At 32.4% G+C, this 23,645-nt stretch overlaps 1 protein-coding gene and 1 pseudogene across 1 annotated transcript; both read left to right on the forward strand.

The window, feature by feature from the left end:
* The first annotated feature begins 10,062 nt into the window (after positions 1 to 10,062).
* Positions 10,063 to 12,745, forward strand: LOC149512507 (phospholipase A1 PLIP1, chloroplastic-like; annotated as a pseudogene).
* A 342-nt stretch (positions 12,746 to 13,087) lies between these two features.
* On the forward strand, positions 13,088 to 15,189 carry LOC111307844 (zinc finger CCCH domain-containing protein 1-like). Its single transcript, XM_022906131.2, has 4 exons — positions 13,088 to 13,234; positions 13,537 to 13,686; positions 13,767 to 14,605; positions 14,919 to 15,189. The coding sequence occupies exons 2-4, from the start codon at positions 13,611 to 13,613 to the stop codon at positions 15,024 to 15,026; spliced, it is 1,023 nt and encodes a 340-aa protein (XP_022761866.2). The 5' UTR covers positions 13,088 to 13,234; positions 13,537 to 13,610; the 3' UTR covers positions 15,027 to 15,189.
* Positions 15,190 to 23,645: the final 8,456 nt, after the last annotated feature.

Here is a 23,645-nt window from a genome sequence, read left to right on the forward strand (position 1 = left end):
CATACTTGGTGGATTCGATGATGTTAACTTAAAGTAAGCTTTCTTCAATTCTATTCTAGAAAAACTTGCACAGCAAATAAAGACTCAGTTGAACCTCAGATTTCTTGATGTTAAATCTATTACCCTTGGAGATATCTACAAGATGATGTTGAAAGCACTTGATAAGATTTGCAAAGAGCACAAATACATCAAAACCTTGATGCAAAACTCTAAAAAGTTAGAAAAGCCATGTTCTTACTCTTTTTCAGGACTTCAAATCAAATATTCTTTCAAAGATCTCACATGTTTTTGTAGCAACAAGAAGAAGAAGAAGTATTTTAGAAGATTTAGACCTTTCAAATCTCTAATTTTCTCCAGACCCAGACATAAGAAGCTCTTCAGATATGCCGATAAGCCCAAAAGATTTCACAGATTCAAATTTACAAAAAAAAAAAGATCTAAAGATCAAAAGTTTAAAATATTTTCTCTGTGGAAAATCAGGACACTTTTCAAAAAACTACCCAAAGTTAGACAAAAAATCAGTCAAGATGATCCAAGACATTGCTAATATCTCAGGTATCAATCTCTCAGATGATGATCTTGAATCAATTTTCTCCTTTGATGATGAGCAGAATGAAAGATCCTTGTTTATGATCAAACAGTTTGATGATGATGAGTTTGCAGATTCAAACTACTTAGAATAGTAAGATGACTTTACAGAAGATCAATGTTATGAGTATATGTCAGTCTAAGAACTCTAAAAAATCCAAACTCTTCAACCTTCAAAATTACCCTTAGTTCCAGTTCAGATCTTTCCTTATAAACATTCCCCTCCTATAACAGTCACAACTTTTTTTTACACTAGTGCAGCCCAAACCATAGCAAACCCCCTTGTCTTACCCAAAACCTTTGGACAAAATTAAAAACCTTTTTTCAAAACTGCTGATGAGAATGTATTTTTTATAGACTTTATCAGCAACCCTGTTACCCTTCAAATCATCCCAGGTTGTTAAATAACTCAAAAGATTTTAGGATCTCCACTTCCACAAAAAGACCTTGTTATTGGTTTTGATATCATTACCAGTATACCAGGTTTAAAGCTTAGTGGAAAAGGTATCAAGTTTGAAAGTTATTTTAGACCTTGAAAAAATCTTCCCAATCTCTTCACCCTAACCATTCAACCAGATGTTTTTCAAGAATTCAGACATAAGTTCATTCATTTTTCTTATTCAGAAAATCATTCAGATTTCCTCCAGAAATATAACCACCCACTTTGGAAAAACCTTGAATTTTTCATTTTTCAAAAGAGATAAAAATACCATTCCTACAAAAGCTAGTCATTCAGGCATGAACCCGGATCATTTCAAGCAAGTAATCCAAGAATGCTCCCTTGTCCAGGCTCAAGGATTAATTGAACCAACCTCCTCTTTATAGGCATGTGAAGCGTTTTATGTCAACAAACGTTCAGAACAAATTCGTGAAAAATTAAGATTGATAATTAATTATAAGCCTCTAAACATTTTTCTTGCAGATGATAAGTTCTCTCTTCCAAACAGAAAAACTTTGTTTATAAATTTAGCAAATGCAAAAGTCTTTTCAAAGTTTGACATCAAAGCAGGATTTTGGCAACTAGGTATACATCCATAGAACAGATACAAAATGACGTTTTGTATTCCTCAACACCATTTTTAGTGGACAGTAATGCCTTTTGGATTAAAAGTTACTTCTTCATTGTTCCAGAAAGCCATGACCAAGATATTTACTTCAATTCTTGATAATGCCTTGATTTACATTGATGATATCTTACTGTTCTCTCCAGATAACACATTTCATACGTAGTTATTGGATAAGTTTTAGCACATTGTTCAACAGTATGGGATAATACTTTTAAAAAAAAAGATGATCATTGATACTACAAAAATTGATTTCTTAGGTATGCATCTACAAGATGGTCAGTACATAGCTCAACCTCACATTGCTCAATCACTTGTAGATTTTTCTGATGAAAATTTTTCAAAAAAGTAAATCCAGCAATTTCTCGACATAGTCAATTACATGAGTGAATTTCTCCCAGATCTTGCACAGTTAACTCATCCTCTCAGATAAATGCTCAAGAAAGAACCATCCACGTGGTCTCAGATCTAGACAAATGCAGTACAAGCCTTGAAGATAAAAGTAAAGTCACTTCCCACTTTAAAGATTCCTTTTGATGGAAAAAAAATATTACAAACAGATGCTAGTGAACAGTTTTGGTCAGTAATTCTTTTAGAAAAAAAAGATAGAAACAAACAAATCTATGGTTACAAGTGCGAAAAATTCAAAGATTCGAAACTTTATTATCACTTTACACTAAAAGAGATTTTAGTTGTAAAGTATGGAATCCAAAGATTTGAATTTCACCTCATTAGATATCACTTTCTTGTGGAATTAGATATGTCAGCCTTTGATCATATGTTTAATTTCAAAAAAAAAAAATATCAAATGCACAGTTACTCAAGTTATCATAGTGGTTCTCATAGTACTCTTTCACCACCGCATATATAAAAGGCAAAGATAACCTCATTCTAGACATGCTCACAAGACCTCATTCAAACCTTCCTTCAAACACCTTACAGATTATTTCAATCATTTTCATGATAAACCCAACACCTTTTTCTTCACAAGCCTCATCCTCAACAAACCCTTTTTTCCCTTCTTCTCAGAAACCTCACCTTGATGATGAATTTGATTTACCTGATGAATTTGTTAACTTTCTAATGAAAAATCTTCTTCTAGAGTTATCGAGACTTCTTACCACTCAAACCTTTGACCAAAAAACCTCACACCTCTTACTCAAATACTAGTCTAAAACACTCAAAAAGTTTAGAGATACCTCAATTCAATCTCTTGATATACACCCTGACTATCCTTTCATCCATCTCTTTAAATTCCCTGAACCACTTTATTTCTCGAAAGAAACAGTTTGTTTTATGTGGTACATTTGTCACCTTCACTATATTGCTATAGAATTTCCATTCCCAAAGCTCAAAACCTTTCTTCACCTTTTTCAGTAGTCAACCATTAACCCTACCAAATACCAGTTAGACCTCAGTCAACAACATCTCAAGTTTTTTTTCACCTGGTTCAGACCCATTCCCATTTGGATTCAATGGATTAAAACCTATGAGAGATATACAAAAGATTTTCTTGATTCTCATATTGTTTTAATCTTTCACAGATCTTACAGCTGTTTGACAAAAAACCCTCAGTATTTCTCTTATGCAGTAATTTACAACTCGTAATGATATTCGCTGTTTGATTCTCAGTTTGATCACTCAGCTGAATACACTGAATTTCATAGATAAATTTGTGAAATGAATCATAAAATTTCCAAGCAAAATTGGCCCGAACTCCAAGATGAAGTTTCATAGAGAAACTATCTTTCAGAATATAATTACCAGCTTAAAATTGATAAAAAAGATTTATGAAAACGATAGTACGATCATGACTCTGGCAACTGACACAGCTTCAGTTTCGGGCTCTCCGGGTAGTAGAGTCTTAACAATACTATATGGTACTATGATAACAGCGTGCAGATCGATCAACTTGTTAAGATAATACCAACCATAAGCGTTCCATAGATCAAACATATAACCAATGTATTTTAATCGGTGTTCAAGACTCTGATGCATTCTTGGCTTAACGTCGAACTGAGAGCCTGACTTTTATAGAGATATATCTTTCACTATAGTAACTTACTATTAGTATGATCTTGGGTTAGTATAACTTTTCTTTGGCTGAGGGAAAAGGATCAACAATCTGTTTAATAGTTTAATAAGAATTTTTGATGCAGAGGATCCATAATATTATGGTAACTACAGAGTATACTTAACTTGTATCACTGCAAACTATGGAATAGCTTGAAGAGAAACATGAAGCTAAAAGTTTTAACTATGAAAAAAAGAAGATGAAATTACCAAAAGAGAAGAGAGGTTTTTAGCCAAACATATTTTATAAAGAAAGGTTTGTTACAAGGGAGAAGTCTTGTTATTTTTCTTCGATTTTCTTGATGATTTTTTCTTGGAGAAGTATCACCCTATTTATACAAGAAAAAAGTAAAAAAATAGTAATCTAATAGGACAAAGCTAGGACAAAACATAATTATAACTTTACAAGTGGCTTAAGATAAAGCTAAAGTACAGTGACTCATCACTTATGGTACGATGACTCATCACTATGACTCATCACTTATTTGACATAAAGTAAATGTGACTCATAAAGTAAATATGACTTGACTTAGATATAAAATCGATAAAGACTTGACATAAAGTTATCTTGATGTGGAGGCATCATAATCAACTTTTTAGAGTCTTCTAGAGAAAACTAAAATCATCACGCGTAACTATACATTATTGGACTGGAACAGGGAATCTTCTGTCTTGGAGCACCATGAGTGTCATCATTTGAGAGAATAATGAGTGTGTTCTAGAGAGAGGTTGAAGTGTGAGTTATCTACGTCTGGTGTGAAATCAACTCTTAGCAACTCTAGTTCTCAACCTTCTTCTTCTAGATCTTCTTTTAGTTTATCTTTTTTTTTTCCTATACTTAAAAAATCTTTCTCTTCTAAGTTTAAGTTCTTATATGAAGTAGATTATATTCCAACAGAAAAAAAACTCAACAAACAGTTCTACCCCTTGTAAATCCTTATATAGCTTTCTCAAACTCCTTCCCTTCTCTTACTAGATCTTTAAAAACCCTTTTAAAACCCAAATACCAAGCTCCAAAAAAATATGTTCAAGCCATAAACTTTAATCAATGTATTCTTCCAACAGAACCTCAAGACCACTTTGTTACTCTTCAGATCTCAAAAGAATTTTTTTAACAGTGATCAAATCAAGGATACACTCATATTTACTTTGGTGCTATCAGAATCGCCTTAACCTTTCATGGCAGAAATAAAATTTTTGTATGTACCAGAATGGCCTTGTTGGACACAAGATTTAAATATTACAAGCATGCAGTCCTTGGAATAGTTGAGACAATACTCAATGTAGGAACTATCTTTTTCACAGTCTTTCCAAATTATAATATATCTCTTCATGATCCAACCCTGTTAAATGCTTTAAAAGTTTAAGTCTAGATTGCAAGCACAAAAATGAAAGGCCTCCAAGCAACCCTTCACTATCAGATGGCATATAGAGTTCAAAATCATGCCATTAACTTACCTCTTTCACACTCTAGTGATGCTGTTTTTGTCAAAATGAAAGCATCAGACAGAACTCCTAGACATGTTCATATTCCAAAGCAGATCTCAAATGAAAAACTTGCCACCATTCTCCTAAAAACATGGACGACAAGTTATCAATAGATTTGGAAGCAAGATGAACCAATTAAGCACTTTAATCCAACCTACAGGACAAATCAGGATGGTACTGTCATAATTGAATTTGATCACAGCAAAAGAAATGATGTTCCTCTTCCAACAATCTTTCCAACATAATTTATGATGAGAAGAAATCAAGCTGATCTCTTTGATGTTTCAGTCACATACTTTCAGTCTAATGGAAATCTCGTGTATGCATATAGATCTCCACAAGGACATTGTTATTGGGACATAAATTGTCAATGCAAAGAATGCCAGATAAACACATATAAAAGCTTTCTGGCTGATGATGATGATGTTTCAAAAAAGCAAAAGAAGAAAAAGTCTTCCCAGCAAAAGCTCAAAGAAAGATATGAAAATAGAGACCCTGAAGTTGATCTCTTTAGTGAACCATCAGGAAAGTTTGACTACTATGTCATCTATTTTAAGAAAGAAAAACCACTATATCAAACCTACTCAAATCAACCCAAACAAAAACCAGATTTCACCCAACCTTTACTATAAATTTTCATGATGCAATCAACCTACCCAAGCTCAGATTTCCCTCATTTTCAAGAGTTTCATAAAGACCAGTACAAACATATTCCAAAAATCTCCACTATCACTGACAGAGATGAATATGGGAACCAAAAAAGTGTTTCTCGTGATGAAGCAGTTTTAAACTGGCAAACTGAAAATTCTCTCCAGCAGAATTCATACCTGCACAGAATTGAACATAAGTTGGATCAAGTCAGTCAACATTTTGATCAGAGCCTTGTCAATCTTCAAAATATTATTCTTAAAATTCAGTCAAAGATAATCACACTTGATCAATAACTCAGATATATGGCTGAAAGTAACACTGGATTCACTTATGTTTTCACTGAACGAGAGAAAGAAATAAAGAGCCTAAAGATTTAACTTACAGATCTTCAAAACAAGTTTCATCAGAAACAACAATAATAAGCAGCCTCTAGTTACAACATCTTCACATCATTTCACACTGGTATGCATAATACTCCTTACCAAGCCTATACTCCTCTTTCATTTCAACCATACAATCATTCAACCTCAACTTCAAAACTTTTTTTCACACCTTTTCAGTATAAACCTCCAACAACATCCACCCCAACATCCTCACAACTAACATAATACTTCACTCCTATCTCAGACCAACCAGAATAACCTCTTTTTGGTACAACTGAAAAATGAATTCATAGATTTCGAAAAAAACAACCAGTTGATCAAAACTCAAAAGAGTAGCAGAACAACCACTTTTTCAACCTTCAAAACCAAAACCAAGTTCAAGTTCCACACCTTCAAACCCTACACCACAATCAGCCCAAAAACCTGTACAACTTATGATTTCTCCTACACAAACCCTTTTAGAAATACTACACCAGATGGCACAAGACAACCTCCCTCAATTCTCCCTTGAAGATATTTTTTTTTCTACTTTTGAAACTGAATCCCACATGGATACTGTCAATTCAGATGACTCAGTTGAAGTAGATGATACTAATGACTCAGATGAGATAATGCTCTCTCAAATCTTCATGACAGAACCAATAGTTAAAGTTTCAGATGATACTCTAGAAGTTCATAACCCTGATGCAATGGATGCTGAACAACACCCTCCTCCACAACAATCACATGTTCCTCCTTTGACATCAAAGTTCTCAGTTTTTACCATTGATGATGTTCCTCCTTCAAAATGGCCCTCAAGATTCCAAGAGTTCTTAGCATGGGGACTCATTGAATTAAACTCTCATCCCAATATTACGATGAACACAATATTGATCAAATTTATTTTCAGACTAGTTGAAACTTTGAAAAACTTTTGAGACAATATTGGTGAATACAGACAACTCTAATTTTTTCAATGCCCAACAATCACAGAAGCTGTCTCTCAATTTACAGCAATCTTTTGTGGACAAGAAACTCACAGATTGGAAAAGATCAGAGAACAATTCTTCAAACTAAAATGTTGTTCTCTCTATCCAAAAGACATTGACAGACCCTATCAACAATTCTCCCAGTATTTTTACATACTTGGTGGATTCGATGATGTCAACTTAAAGCAAGCTTTCCTCAATTCTGTTCCAAAAGAACTTGCATAGCAAACAAGAACCTAGTTGAACCTCAGATCTCTTAATGTTAAATCTATGACCCTTAGAGATATCTACAAGATGATGTTGAAAGCACTTGATAAGATTTGCAAATCCCTGGTGTACATTGTAAGTTTCAAGGAGAAAAATCAAATTTGCTGCAACTTTGTAAGGTAAGAAATTAAGCAGATCAATATCTCAAAGAGAAAAGGAGAAAAAGAAAACAATCTCTCAATTCCCTCCTGACATCATAGCCAATATACTGTCAAGGTTACCAGTCAAATCTCTCCTTCGATACAAGTGTGTATGCAAGCCATGGCGATCTTTGACTCTGATCCTCAGTTTGCCAAACTACACCTTTCTAAAGTCACAAAAAGACAGCAATATCAACCCCCATCGAGTCCTTGTCTCCACCAATCCTGTTCAGTCAATCGACTACGAAGCTTATAGTGGCAGTGAAGATGGCAACGGAGCGATATTGGAGCTTGATTATCCATCTGCAATGGAGAAAGATCCCGAAAATGATTTTGATTTGGTGGGGTCTTGTAATGGCTTGGTATGTTTAGTTGTGGACTATGAGGAGTTCATTTTATGGAATCCATCTACCAGGGAATCAAGGCCATTGCCTAAACCAAAACATCGTCCCAATGGCTTGCTTTATTATGGTCTTGGCTATGATTTCTCAACTGATGATTTTAATTTGATAAGAGTTGCTCAACCTCGTCCCCACTATCCTGCTATTGTATCAGACAAAGCAAAGGTTGAAGTCCTTTCAATGAAAACCAAAGTTTGGAGAAGAATTCCTGATCTCAATAAGTGACATGGGATTCGACACGCATGGGATTTTCCTACATGGATGGTTACATTGGGTAGCCAAAAATGCAAGTGGTTTTCATAAATTCTTTTCATTTGATTTAGCAGAATAGAAGTTTCAAGAGTTGGTGCCACTGCCAGATCGTTTAGAAGAGAACCATTATGTTGCAGTCATGGGGCTGGCTGTTTCAGGAGATTGTCTTTGCCTTTTCATTCAATGTGGTGAAAACCTTTATGAAGGATGGGTAATGAAGGAATTTGGTGTCAAGTCCTCATGGACTAGATTGTTCAGTTCCACAGTTGAACCTTGGCCTGGATATAAATACTGGCAGACTGCATTATGCTATACAAAAACTGGAAAAGTTGTAATTGATTATGATGGATTCGGATTAGATATGTTCGACCCAAAAGATCAAAGGTTTGAGAATTTCGCGATTCGCAACAACTGGGATTGGTTTCACTCGATTACATATTCTGAAAGTCTAGTTTCACCCAATTTTAATGATGTACAAGGTTGAAGAACTATGAGTTGGGCAAGTTTGTTTGTTTAGTTTTTTTTTTTTTAATCTGTATTGTTTTTCAGCTACATATGCAATGGCTGTCCTAGACTCCTAGTGTTCTGTTCCAAAAATTAAAGGCAGCTGCCAATTCGAAAACAGCCTCGAACCGATGGTGTTTGAGAGGGAAGAAAGCAGATAAATCTGTAGCTTAAAGAATCATGGGAAAAAGGAAAACTATCTCTCAACTTGCTCACGACATTTTAGTCAGTATACTGTCAAGGCTACCAGTCAAATCTCTCCTTCGATCCAAATGTGTATCCAAGCCTTGGCGATCTTTGATCTCTGATTCTCAGTTCGCCAAACTGCAGCTTGTCCAATCACAAAAGACACAGCAATGTCAATCCTCTTGTTTCAAAATTTTATGAAACTTATAATGGTGATGAAGATGACGGCAAAGTGATATCAGAGCTTGAGTATCCGGCAGCAATGAATAAGGATTCAGACTATGATGTTGATTTGGACGATGAGGAGTTCATTTTATGGAATCCATCGACCTGGGAATTGTCTAAGCCTGGTTCTTATGTGCATCAGTGTATGATAGGTTCTCATTTGGTCTTGGCATTAATGAATATATTGATGATGATTCCAAAGATGTAGGAGATGCTTACCCTTGTATTGATAACGATCCTTCTAACAAAGTTTAAGTCCTTGTACATATTGAAATATAATTTTGGATAAGAATTCAAGATCTCCAATCTGGAATGAGCCCTTGGTTGGACTTGGGATTTTTCTATATCATGTACAGCTTCTCATAAAAACCATGTAATTGTTTCATTTTGATTTGGCAGTAGAAAAATTCAATAAACAAAGTACTGCCAATACCAGATCTTGTGGAAAAAGACTATATTTACACAGTCATCTTGGAAGTTGTTAATGTACAATCCAAAAGAAACAAACACCACATTTGGATGGCAGCAAGTTTTCGGTGTTCATATGCAAAGCGTGGAGACTTTTTTTTTTGTTCCAGCTTTTTCTAATTCTTTTGTGAATTGAATTCCAAGCAACCTTTTATGTGCAGTTGCACAAATAAAATTTCAAGAAGAAAATCACTGTTTGAAGAGACAATAATTTGGCATTTTATCCTTCTCGTTGTTTCCAAGGGCTTGCATAGTTCCTCATTTAGTCTTTTCTTACAAGATTCATTACCATATAATTTCTGTTATAATCAGAAAAAAGTGACATTTTGGGGACTAGCTCAACTGATAGACCTTTATAATCAATAACTCTGCTACAATCTAACTGCAAGAATATGATGCAAACCATGGCATGTAGCACAATAAGCAGGCCTACCTCTAACTTTGCCGCAACAAAAAAAAAGGTTTCTGCAAACAGCAAAATGATCTTGGTCAGTCAAATTCAGGCAAAGATCCCTGCAATCCAGTTAGTAATCATTGTTCCTATTCCTGTAAGCACTTTTGTTGCTGCATCTGTAAAATAAAAGCTACATCAATCTTACCAAAGAAGAGTAGTCAATCTTATTGGAGCTTCCGATTCCAAGCACCAAGCTCCCCAGTTCCAAGCTTGCCTAGATCAGTTTGTTCTGGTCCAGGGGCAAGTAAGAATTCAAGTATGGTGGAGGAAGATATGACTGTTGTTGAGTCTTCAACTGAGAACCATGAACTAGAGAGGAGGAAAAAAAGAAAAAAAATCAGGTGAAGAGATTTGGGTAGCTTAAAGTTCATTGGAAGGATGGACAGGTAAAAGAAAAATTATATGGAGATGGGATTTGTAATGAGAACAAGATTGATTTTTCTGACAATGACCATGATGATAAGGATGATGGTAGAGATGGAAGTGATGAAGTGATATATGATTGTGAATCTTCTCAAAATTACTGGTCCGAGTACCCTTCTCTCATACCAAGCTTTTCTCTCAACTGGCCTTCTTGTGCGATATGGCCTATGTGATTCCAGAAATCCAGGTATATATGTATGTTTTTCACCAATCTTTGCATGGTTTGACAAATTCCTTTCTCTTTTAGCCTAGTCTTTGCTTCTGCACATTCAAAGACCGAGAAAAATGCTTTGAAGTACAGCCGAAATTCCAGGCTAATACCCCTAAAGAACATTCCTTCCTTGATCTCATTTTTGAAAGATTATTTGGACTTGTCTAATTCGTTACCGCTTTTCCACATTTTCGTTTCACCAAAATTGATATAATGAGTATAGTAAACTTGACTATTTCTAGTACAAAAATGACTTCACCCTATGAACTTTCAGGACAATTATTTGAGAATGTACTATGGTCTACACTTTGTTACATCTTCTTTAGAAATGAAAGTAGAGGCAACAAAAACTGAAGCAGACCTTGAATAGTCTCTTCACTCACAGATTACCTTTCCAACACCGAAGGATTCTGGTTCTGCGAAAGCTATGAATTCCGAGAGAAAGCATCCAATCCACTCATCTCTTGCTTCAGGTATGTGGCTTCAGCTGCATCTTATCTGTGGTCAAAATCAAAGGCCATTTTGCCTTTCAATTCCAAGCCACAGCACGAAAGTGGGAGCGATGATTTATGGGAAAGTGAAAGCCATTTAGAAGAGATGGCAGAGAATTTGCTGCATGTTGCAGCAGCAATGCTTTCTGGCATTGTCAAGGTTCCAGCAGTGGAGAAGCAAAGCCATTCCATTCATCTCAGGTGGAATGGTTTATTTGTGATGATCCACGCACACATACTCGCTTTTTTGTGATTCAGGTAATTCCTTTGGAAAACCCAAGTATATCTATATGGAAACAAAGACAGTAACTAGCACAACATCAAATATATTTGAGCCGCAGGGACCGAATTCCTTGGCATCTTGGCGGCCGAATCCTCTTCTTTGAACCAACTATCTTTGAGGTAAAGATTAGTGTAAAATCAGAGAAGTTGAATGGGAGCTTTGCCACAGACAATTAGAGTTTATTATTACCTTGCAGGGAAAGGAAGTGTTTGTTCATACAGGAATTTATGAAGCTGGGAAGGTCATATATGGACAAGTTATGCCAAATATTGTGGACCATTTACAGACATATGGTGACCAAGCTAAGCTGCAATTCACTGGTCATTCACTTGAGGGAAGTATTTCTATACTAGTCAGCTTGATGCTATTAACCAGGAATGTTATCAGACCTTCTACACTTCAGCCGGTTGTGACTTTTGGCTCACCATTTGTGTTATGTGGAGGCCCAAAGTTACTTGATGAATTAATGTTGGATGATAGCCAGATTCACAATCTGATTATGCATCGAGACATTGTCCCTAGAGGCTTCTCCTGCAACTATCCTGATTATCTAACCTCAATTCTCACGGTTTTAAACAGTTCATTGCATTCTCACCCTTGTCTAATTGAAAATGTAAGTATCTACAAACAAGGAACAAACATTATTTTAAATTCAGAACTTACCTCAATTGGTTAATACAATCACTAACAGAGGTTCATATCCTAAAATCTGTAACCACTTCCCTTATTTCGAGGTTGCTGTATCCTTTGTAAAAAAAACAAAACATTATTCTTACCCAAGTTTTCATAATAATAAAAAAAGAAGTATATGGTTAACTGTTGCTTCTATCTGATGCAGAAATTTTTGTACTCTCCACTTGGAAAAATGTTCATTCTCCAACCTGATGAAAAGTCATCACCTTCACATCCCTTGCTTCCTCCAGGGAATGCTCTTTATGCTTTGGACAGCACCAAATGTGGAAACTCAACTGTTATCAGAGCATTCCTCAATTGTCCTCACCCAATTGAAACTCTGCTTGATCTTAGAGCCTATTGCTGTGAAGGAACTGTCTCAAGGGATCATGACTGTGGTAGCTATTTGAAAGCAATTAATGGGGTTCTAAGGAAACGTATAATGAGGATTGTCCGAAGTCCAAGAAAGGAGTGAAGCTTGTTATGGCCGCTAATTGTTTCACCATCTTCACATTCATGAAGCCATGAGAGCAATTTGGAAGCAATAAGTTAATGTTCAACAATTAGACTTTCATCAAAATATACATTGAAATAATAGAAGAAATTGAAATTAAATAGGATCTTTCTGCAAAAAAAAAAAAAAAAAAGGATAAGAAAAATTAAAGGATATGTATACAAAGAATTAGTTTTTTATAATTAAATAATTGGCTTTAATTATTAAAAAAAAACCTTACTATTATTTTTTTTTTTTGGAAGTCCACAACAAACGGGCCAAACTAGCCCAACTTTTTTTTTTTTTGGATTGTTGGTCACGCAGGTCCAACTGATTAAAAACTTAAAAAATGGGTGCGGGTCATACATCCCCCTTGCATATATATAAATATAAATATATATATTTATATATTTATATATCTTTCGGTTCTTCCAAAAATGCTCGCTGCCGCCGCCGTTATCACTCGCCTCCGTTTGCGCTTCTTTTTATTTCTCTCCGCCACGGGGCTCCACGTTTAGTTCACCAAAGCCGCTTCTTTTTATTTTTGAGGTAAAATATATATACATATTTATCTTTTTCTGCTAAATTGATTGAAATTCTATTGAATCTGTCCCTACTTTTTTTCTTTTTTTTTTTTTTAATTTAGGAATATAAAATTGTGAGCTTCCATTTAATTTAGGGATATAATTCTTTTTAATTATGATTGAAACTATTATCAAGAGAGAAAGTGTGATCTTATCTATAGAAGATTACTTATGATGTTGATTATTGTTTTCGTCATGGATGATTCATCGGTTTTATTAATAGTAATAAGGATTTTGGCTGATGTTAGTTTAAAAGAATTCTTTCAGGTGATTCGAGAAATAGTCTTTATTCAAGCGACTTTAATCGACGCAAAGAATCTGTAGCTCTTGTTTCCATTAAGATGGCAGATTCAAGTGCTCCCCAGAATGCTGGAGAAGAACCACAGCAATCTGAGACAGAACCACAGTCCGAACAAGGTAAAAATTGCTTCTTTTATTATTTTTATAGAGTTATGTGTGGTTATTTTACTCGTATAGCTAATTCTTTGATTTTTCAGTCTGCAATTTCTTTAGGAAGCCAAAAAAGGGGAAAAACATTAGGAAAAGGACAATAAATGAAGATGAAGATGAAGATGAAGACTCCAGAAATGGGGCTTCTCTGTTGCACAATCAAAAAAAGGCTCTGAAGCCTGACAATAAGTTATACTTTTCAACTGGATCCTCCAAGAGTGCTGCTGCCACTGAATCAAATATAGAATCTGACAAACCAAATTTTCATTTTGAGTCTTCCAAGGAAATTCAAGTTCAAAATGATAGCAGAGCAACAGCAACCTTAGAAACTGAGACTGAGTTTACAAAAGATGCTCGAGCTATACGTGAGAAAGTTCTTAAACGAGCAGAGGAGGCTTTGAAGGGGAAAAACACAAGCTCTGGGGGAGAGAAGTTGTATACAGGAATGCATGGCTATGTGGATCACAAGGCTGGGTTTCGAAGAGAGCAAACAGTTGCATCTGAGAAAGCTGGTGGCTCACATGGACCTCTCAGGGCTTCTGCCCACATCAGGGTTTCAGCAAGATTTGATTACCAGCCTGACATCTGTAAGGACTACAAAGAAACTGGTTACTGTGGTTATGGAGATTCATGTAAGTTTATGCATGATCGTGGAGATTACAAGTCTGGATGGCAGTTAGAAAAGGATTGGGAAGAAGCAGAAAAAGCAAGGAAGAGAAATCTAGCTTTGGGTGGGGATGATGATGATGATGAAGCAGGGGAAAACCAAAGTGATGATGATGATGAGGATTCATTACCCTTTGCATGTTTTATTTGCCGGCAGCCATTTGTGGATCCTGTTGTTACTAAGTGCAAGCACTACTTCTGCGAGCATTGTGCTTTGAAGGTTTCCTCATCATGCCTTTTCATGTATATTATATATATATATATATATATATATATATATATTGTGCTAGGTTCATTATCTGTTAGTTTTTCTTATATTGTTGCTCCTGCATTACTTGGTGCAAAACATTATTGGTTACTCACACAGAAAAAAAATTTTATATGGTCCAACTTTTTTTAGTTATAGGACTGGGACATATTTTTGCTTTACATTATCTACTTTTGATGCCACATGTCTGTATTATTCTACCATGCTTTACATTTTTTTCTCATGAATATAAACTAACCAAATGTTGTATCTTTTTTTCTTTCAGCATCATGCGAAGAACAAGAAGTGCTTTGTCTGCAACCAACCCACCCTTGGCATTTTCAATACTGCTCATGAGATACGTAGAAAGATGGCTGAAGAGAGTAAAAGATAAGTTCATTGATGTTTTGCTTCAACACCTGCAGCCATGAACATTTTTTTTCTTTGTTTAGTGTTGTAGTGGAAGATTCACTTCTCTGTATACCTTTTTAAAGGAAACGTATTTCCTGCCAGATATTGGGGAAATTTTAGATTATGGAGTGATGAACTTCTTGAAATCATTGTTGCTGCAAGCATGTTCATTATTATTTAGATCAGCATTCTATTGGAGTCGTGCCTTGACTACAGCATTGGAAAAAATCATCTTGGTGCTCGTATATTTGTACCATACCATTTGCAATTGTGCTATTGTTTTTTTTACGAGGTGTTGCCTCGGTGGTAAGCAATGCAATCTGGTCACAAGCGGACTTTATTTGCCTAAGGCAAGGGTTTGAAACTTGGAGAAGGCCCTCGTTGGGAGGGGAGGTAATCTAGATGATCACTGTTCTTAGATCACTGATGCTCCACTCCCTGAAATGGGGACACCATTTACTTGCAAAAAAAAAAAAATGAAAAATTAACTTACATACATATATGTGGAAACTCATCTTTAAATAATTTAGAACATGTGAGTTTTATTATATAACAAATGAAACATAAATAACTAAGCTTAGAAACTCATAATAATTGAAAATGTTCCGATAAATTATAGAATGCATGAAAAAACATAACATATGGTACTAAAATGATCTTAATTAACCAATATTTTGCCATCGTCTTTCAACAACCCTTCTTTTCGAGAATTGGGTCAAGTAAGAGTGACCACTAGTCGGTTAAAATTGATTTAACTGATTGATTCAAGTCGATTTCAACTAATAATTTTAATGCAGTAAATTCAATTGATTAATTTGATTTTTACATTTTCAAAACAGAATTAACTGAATGTTTTTAACTTATTCACCTAAGAGAAACCTAAAAATGGCTCAAGGGAGATATAGTACTCTCCATCTAAAATAAGAAAAGAAAACCATAAAATAAGAAAAAAAAGCATTTTTAACTAAAATCAAAAGCAAACTTGATCATGCACAAAATAATAATAATAATAATAATAATAATAAAGGCAAACTTGATCATTAAACAGAGAACATAAAGACTACTCCTTCAAAGGAAATTAAAAATATATATATATATATGTTTAAATCAACGGACAGAATGAAACATTCAAAAATAGAAATACAATCCATTTATTGTTCAAACATAACATTTTGCTAAAATTTCACTCAAAGTTGCTCATTTTTTTTGTTTAAGACTCTCCGGTGTTCGGAAGTCACTTTGGATTCTTATTAATCTAGAGTTAGAATTGGATCAGATTTTATAAAAATGACAAGCTTTTTCAAATCTGTTTTTTTTTTATTTAAAAAACTCAAAACCGAGATCTTGTTTAAGGAAAATAAAACTTCTTATCGCTCGAACCAACAATGGTAAAGTTGCTTATTTTTTACTTTAATGTTCTTCTCCCAAGACCGATTTTGCCTTTTCTCTTGACTAGTACATAGCCTTCTTCTTTTTTCTTCATGTTTTCCTGAAATTTCTGTCAAAGGAGGATAAATAGAAAAGAATAATGAACGAAAACAAATTAAAATTAATCTATGTAAAAAAAATTAACAATTAAATATAATTGAAATAAATAAAAATATGGATATATAAAATTTGAGACATTATTAAGATAAAATTGAAAATTGAAAATGGTTATTGAAATATCGCAATGATATCAAAATATCTTTATTATAAATTATATTCATTGATTTACGAACGATCCATCAACAAAAACTTAATTTTAGCAATGAGAATTGAATTTAAGTGTTATAAATGAAATATTTAATTCTTACCAACTTAATCAATCCGTTGACGTTTGATATCTATTTTTAATTAACATTAGTAAAATACTAATAATAAAATACAGAAGTTGGTAAATGAAAGAACAAGAAAAGAAGTTCAAACTTACAGGACTGGAAAGCTTGGCCTTTTTGGCATATCTCACATGTCGCATAAAATCTTCGTAAGTGTAGAGTAGTTGGTTGGTCGGTGGGCAAAGGTGGCACTGTAATTTTCATAATTACTTAAGCAATCCAATAAAATTAAAGTCATGGCAAAAGCAATATTAAAATTTCCAAATTATTTGATTTAATAATACTTTAAGAAATAAAATATATATTTTTTATTAACTTCAATATATTTAATAACAAAATATCAAGAATTTAGTTCGAATATAAATAAAGTTAATAATTATTATTAAATACATGCATGCAAACCACTCAAAAAATCTATATTTAGCTTAATATATCAATGATCGATTTATCTATATTCTTAATAATATATGATAATTATTAAATTTACCACATATATTGATAATTTTGTACCGAATAATAACCGATAACAGTAAAGGCATATGTTAAATTTTTTTATTATGTAAATTAAAATCATTTAATTTATAGATTATTCATAAAAAAATTATTGATAATAAGAATCGAATTTAAATTTAATAAATGAAATATTCAGTTTTTATCAATTTATCAAACCATTTCGGCTTTTTCATATCCATTTTAATTAACATTAGTAAAATATTAATAATAAAATAAAGTAGGTAAATAAAAAAAAAAATTTTGAAACTTACGGGATTATAGATGGAAAACTTGGCCGCTTTGGCAAATCTCACATATCGCATAAGGTCTTCGTAAGAGTAGAATCGTTGGCCAGTCGGCAGACAAAGGTGGCACTGCGATTATGAGAATTACTTGATTAACCCAATCAAAGTCTTGAAAATGCATTGTTAAAATTTCCAAATTATTTGATTTAATAATTCTTTAAGAAAAAAAATGTTAAATGTTTCCTTTATTAACTTGATTATATTTAATGACGATACATCAAGAATTTAATTCGAGTGTAAAATAAATTTAATAACTGTCATCAAATGCATGCATGCACACAAAACACGTAAAAAATTTATATTTGATTTAATAAAGTAATAAAGTGCATGAAATAGAATATAAAGGCATACATTTATAATCTTAATTATCCATGACTTCAGTACCATCATCTTTTAACTGGGTTCTTAAAATCCAGCCTTCGGGAATTGGACCAGGGGAAACCTTGATGTCCTCCTTTTGGTGTTTCTGATGAGCCATTTCCTGCAAAATTTAAAACCCAAAAATACCCTAAATAGATTCAATTTCACTAATGATCACTACATGTAAACGATGCAACCAAAGGGATTAATTTATAGCAGACTGGAGATGAAGAAAAGATGGCTTTGAACCAATGTGTTCTGTATTGTTTCGTCAAGAACCAAGACTTGGATTGAAGGGAATCGAGTAAAATGCGATACCTTCTTGAATTTCAGTTTCTGTTTTTTGCTTGGCTGGTTTTTGGTTCATGCAAAAAACACAGACAAAAACCAAAATAAATGGACCTTGAGCTTGGTGAGAAAGCTGACCATATTTTTTTGGATACTTTCGAGAAAAACAGCCGTTTCATAGTTTGAGAATCACGGTTGGCTAAATTAACTCTATATGGTAACATTATCACAAGTTTCCTAATTGGCAATTTTAATGATTCAATTTCAACTATATGAAAAGTTTCCTAATTAGTATTTATGTAAAGTTGTCTATAGACTGGTTGAATTTAAGTCAAGTTTAAGTATAATATCAATACTATATATATTTGTTTAAGTTTTGTCCAACTCGATAATTTAGATCTCAATTTCTATTTAAGAACATCTAAATTAATAAATGATAAAGTTTAAATCTATCTAGTTCTGCCCAAATTATTTTTTTAATAAAAATTATAAAAATGAAAACATGTTATTTTTATTTAATCTTTAGTAATTTCATTTTTTTTAATTAAATCTTAAAATATGGACAACTTAACATCATTTTTAATATTTACAATATAATATTATATATTTATCCTTATATGATATATATGACATAATATATATTTAAAAAAAATAAAAAAGAATGGATCGAACTGCACAAAAGACTTAAATGTTGGAGTCAAGGTCCAACACGTTTTTAAACTATCCTCATTTATAAACTATAACCAATAACTATGTATACAATTGCCAAGATATTTGCATTAAAGATTGAACTTTATATATTAAACATATTCCAACAGGTGTGGAAACAAGAAGATTGGACTATGGATATATATATATATATATATATATATATATATATATATGCAAGAAAAAATATATTATTCTTATGATAAATAATTTTTTTAACATTTTTTTTCCAAAACATTTCAGTCAAATGCTACTATAAAAACATGAGTACACTTTACTATTGTATTAATTTCATGTTCAATAAAAAATTAACACTTCGATTATAAAATTTTAAGCAAAATTTATTAAATATAAATTATTTAATAAGTATCAAATAATTAAAGCATATAACATCAAGTACATCATGGACAATTTGATTTTAGGAATATCAATAGGCATGACTATGTCCGACCCATAAACAACTTTATCCCATAACATTAGTAAATCAATTAATCATCATCCTTCATGCTAAAACAAATCTATATGAAATCAATAGTTTGTAAACCATGGAATCGTTCAAACTCCCACATATAATTAAATCGTTTATATATATCAAAGTCGTTGATTTTAAATTTTTTAAGGCCTTCACCTTTGGGGAAAAAAATAAAAGAAAAAGGAACAATTTTGGAAGCTGGAACAAAATTTCCTGGCTACAATGCAGTCTCCATCTTCATCGAATGACCAACTCCACTAGAATTGACTTGGGAAAAGGACGAAATTTCCCCCTGTATTTTGCCTCTAAATTTCAAAACTTTCCCCCAACATTTTGCCTTCCATCCCCAACAGCCACTTCCCCTATTGGCTTTAATTTTGTTTTTCCTTCTAAGGGTGCGTATAAGTCAATTGAAACCAATTTAACCAATTGAAATCGATATAATTTGATTACATCGATTTGGTGAGTTTAATTTTGATCATTTTTAATTAAATAAATCAGTTTAATCGATTTATTCGATCATTTTTATTTTTAAAATCATTAATTAATGGATTGAATATATTAATTTTTTAATAGATTTATAAATATATTTTATATAATATAAATATATAAAATATTTTTAATTGTATTTTAAGAATGACAAATATGAAATAAGTGACAAAATTATAAAGTATATTTTATTGAATGAAAATGATTGCAAATTTATTATTCAAAATTAATGGTAAAAGAATAGTGAAAATTTTTTTATTTTTCAATCGAGAAGATCTTATATCAATTGATTATTTTTTGTTATTAAAATAAATCATTTGATTCAATTAACTTTTTAGAAGTGATCTGTAAATTAAACTAATAAAATTGACTGATTACACACCCCTAGTTCTTTCTATAGAAGAAATTAACATATATAAAACGTAATCACTATTAAAATATAGCATTTAGTAAGTTTGGATGTAAATTTCAACGATTATAATTCTTTTTTCTATTGTTTACCAAAATATGACAATAACCATTATTACTAAATCAAACTTGTTTCTATTTCAATTTATGCGCTGCCATGGACCCTTCCATGGAACTCTTCTAGATACCTTCATAGACAATTTGTTCAATGATTTCTCTATTGGTTCAGCCATATGAATCAAAGTATCAAAAGTAAAAGCTTTGACTAGTTTCACTGGTCTAGGGCCATGGCAGTCTCATGCAGGCATCCTTGCAATTTCTGACTGTCTTTTTCAGTCATGCTTGGACAAAATTTGACAAACAACCAACACCATGTTCTGTTTTCTCCATCAAATTAATTGTAGCACTTGTCAATTCTAGAAACAGTCCCAAATCCCTGGTGTACATTGTAAAGGAAAACAATCTCTCAATTCTTTCCTGAGTTTCCTAAACACCTTTCTCAGTCAATAAAAGACAGCAATATCAACCCCCATCGAGTCCTTATCTCCACCAATCCTGTTCAGTCAATCAACTACGAAGCTTATAATGGCAGTGAAGATGGCAACAAAGCGACATTGGAGCTTGATTATCCAGCAGCAATGAAGAAAGATCCTGAAAATGATTTTGACTTTGTGGGTCTTGTAATGGCTTGGTATGTTTAGTTGTGGACTCTTAAGGAGTTCATTTTATGGAATCCATCTACCAGGGAATCAAGGCCATTGCCTAAACCAAAACATCGTCCTAATGGCTTTTTTTATTATGGTCTTGGCTATGATTTCTCAACTGATGATTTAAACTTGATAAGAGTTTCTCAACCTCGTGCCCATTATCCTGCTATTGTACAGACAAAGCAAAGGTTGAAGTCCTTTCAATGAAACCAGAGTTTGGAGAAGAATTCCTGATCTCAAAACTGACTTGGGATTCGACACACATGGGATTTTCCTACATGGATGGTTACATTGTGTAGCCAAGCAAGTGGTTTTCATAGTTGTCGATTTTAGATCTTTTAAAGCCTTCAATTTTGGGAAAAAAATAAAATAAAATAAAAAGGAAATAATGACAGCTTCTAGATATTTATGTTGACAATGATAACGAAAACCATGATTTTTTTTTCCAAATCTAACTTTCTTGGCAGTTCAAACCTCAATATCGAGGTCCTAATAAGAAAATCAGCAACCAGGCCAAAAATTTTAGAAGCTGGAACAAAATTTCCTGGCTGCAACGCATTCTCCATCTTCATCGAATGACCGACTCCACTAGAGTTGACTCGGAAAAACCACAAATTCTTTCCATTCCCCTCGAACAAATCTCCCCCTGTTTTTTGCTTCTAAAATTCAAAATACTTTTTCCCAGCTTTTCCCTCCCATCCCTAACAGCCACTTCCTTAATTGGCATTTTTTTCTTCTTTTCAAGGGCGAGCCTAAGTAGCCGTTTGCGTCCCAATGCATCGGTACGATTAAATTCATCGTACCTTCAATTAAATCTAAACGTCAATTTCAATGAAATCAAATTAATATAAATTTTTTATTAAATATATTTTTTAATTATAATTATAATAATATTTTTTAATCATAATTACAATAAATTTTATTATTATTTTTAAACTCACCACAATCAATTTCATCATTCATTTAAATGAAGCTTAAATAAGTTGAAACCGACTTAACCAATCAAAATTAATATAATTTGATCAAATGAATTTGATTAATTCAATTTTGATGATTAATAATTAAATAAATTGGTTTAATTGATTTATTCTATCATTTTTATTTTAAGAATTAGTAATTAAATAGATTGAATTTATTAATTTTTAATTTATTTAATAAATTTTATATAATATAAATATATAAAAGATTTTTATTTGTACTTTTAAGAATGATAAATATGAAAAGTTGACAAAATTATAAAATAAGTTTAATTGAGTGAAAATTATTACAAAATTATTATTCAAAATTGATAGTTAAAAAATAGTAATTTTTTTTTTAATTTTTCAATCGAATAAATCTTATAGCAATTTGATTATTTTTTGTTATTAAAATAAATCAGTCGATTACTTTTTCAGAAGTGAACCGGCTACATACCCCTACTTTCTATCGAAGAAAATGACATATATGAAGAAAAAGGAAAAACAAAAATGAAGACATGAAATTCATAAAACGTAAAGCGCACCGTTTAAAGACAATAAAAAAATGACAGATGTTGCGCAAGAGTGAGATTATGTATATGCAAGATTGCAATAATATTTGCATTAAAGGACAAAATATTAAACATATTCCAAAGGTGTGAAAACTACAATGCCGGATTTGACATTTTTATCTGCTAATAATAAATAATAATTTAAGTATTTGACAATGCGCATTTTGTTATTTTTTAAAAATAAACAATTCATTTTGTAACGTAAATTTCATTTTTACAAGTTAGTTCTGTCGGCCAGACATTTAAATATTTTCTATATGTTGATTGGCTAATTGGTTTCTTTGATTGGCTGCTTCCTAACAACTCTCTAGTCATAATTTCTATATTTCAAGCAAAATGTACAGACCAAAAATATTATGTTGGCCAACGCTTCTACTAAGTTAATTATTAAATTAGCCAATCATAGGCGTTTTGCTTAATGAAATAGGATGCATATCAACCCTTTCATACACGTTATAAATTTTAAAACGTCTGTAAATATTATATTATAATTAATTAATTATAATTTAAAATTATGTAGATTGGTCTATGAAAATATTACATGAAATCATGCATAGTAACAGACTTTATATAATTTTTTGAAGAATGAATAATTATAGGATTGTAATAAAAAAAATTAGCTTGTTAACTTCCCCAAAAATTAACAGGATTTATCTAGCAGATCAGCATCATTAAGTTTAATTATGATTAATTTTGTAGTTTTTCTCTTGTTTTTATGAGAAATAATGGTACTTGATAGACTCCAAATTTTCCAAGAATGAATTTCTTGAGAATTGCCTGAGCCATTTTCATTTTGAATGCCCCTATAGTTTAAACCTATCCTTTGCTTAAGGCTATTGTCTTTGCACCATATTTTATTTGAATCTGGTTCAAATAGCTTTCACCAGTCTTTACATATACATATATAAAATCCAAAACTTTTCTTCTCCTCCTCTTCTTCTTGATAGATTTAATTATATGCAGTCACTTTGACATAAGGATAATTAAATCAATAGTCCTTAAAAGAAATAATAATTAAATAAACAAAA

Source organism: Durio zibethinus, chromosome 22 (genome assembly GCF_047325235.1).
Source record: "Durio zibethinus cultivar Kanyao isolate XHJ-2024 chromosome 22, ASM4732523v1, whole genome shotgun sequence".
Classification (NCBI taxonomy): domain Eukaryota; kingdom Viridiplantae; phylum Streptophyta; class Magnoliopsida; order Malvales; family Malvaceae; genus Durio; species Durio zibethinus.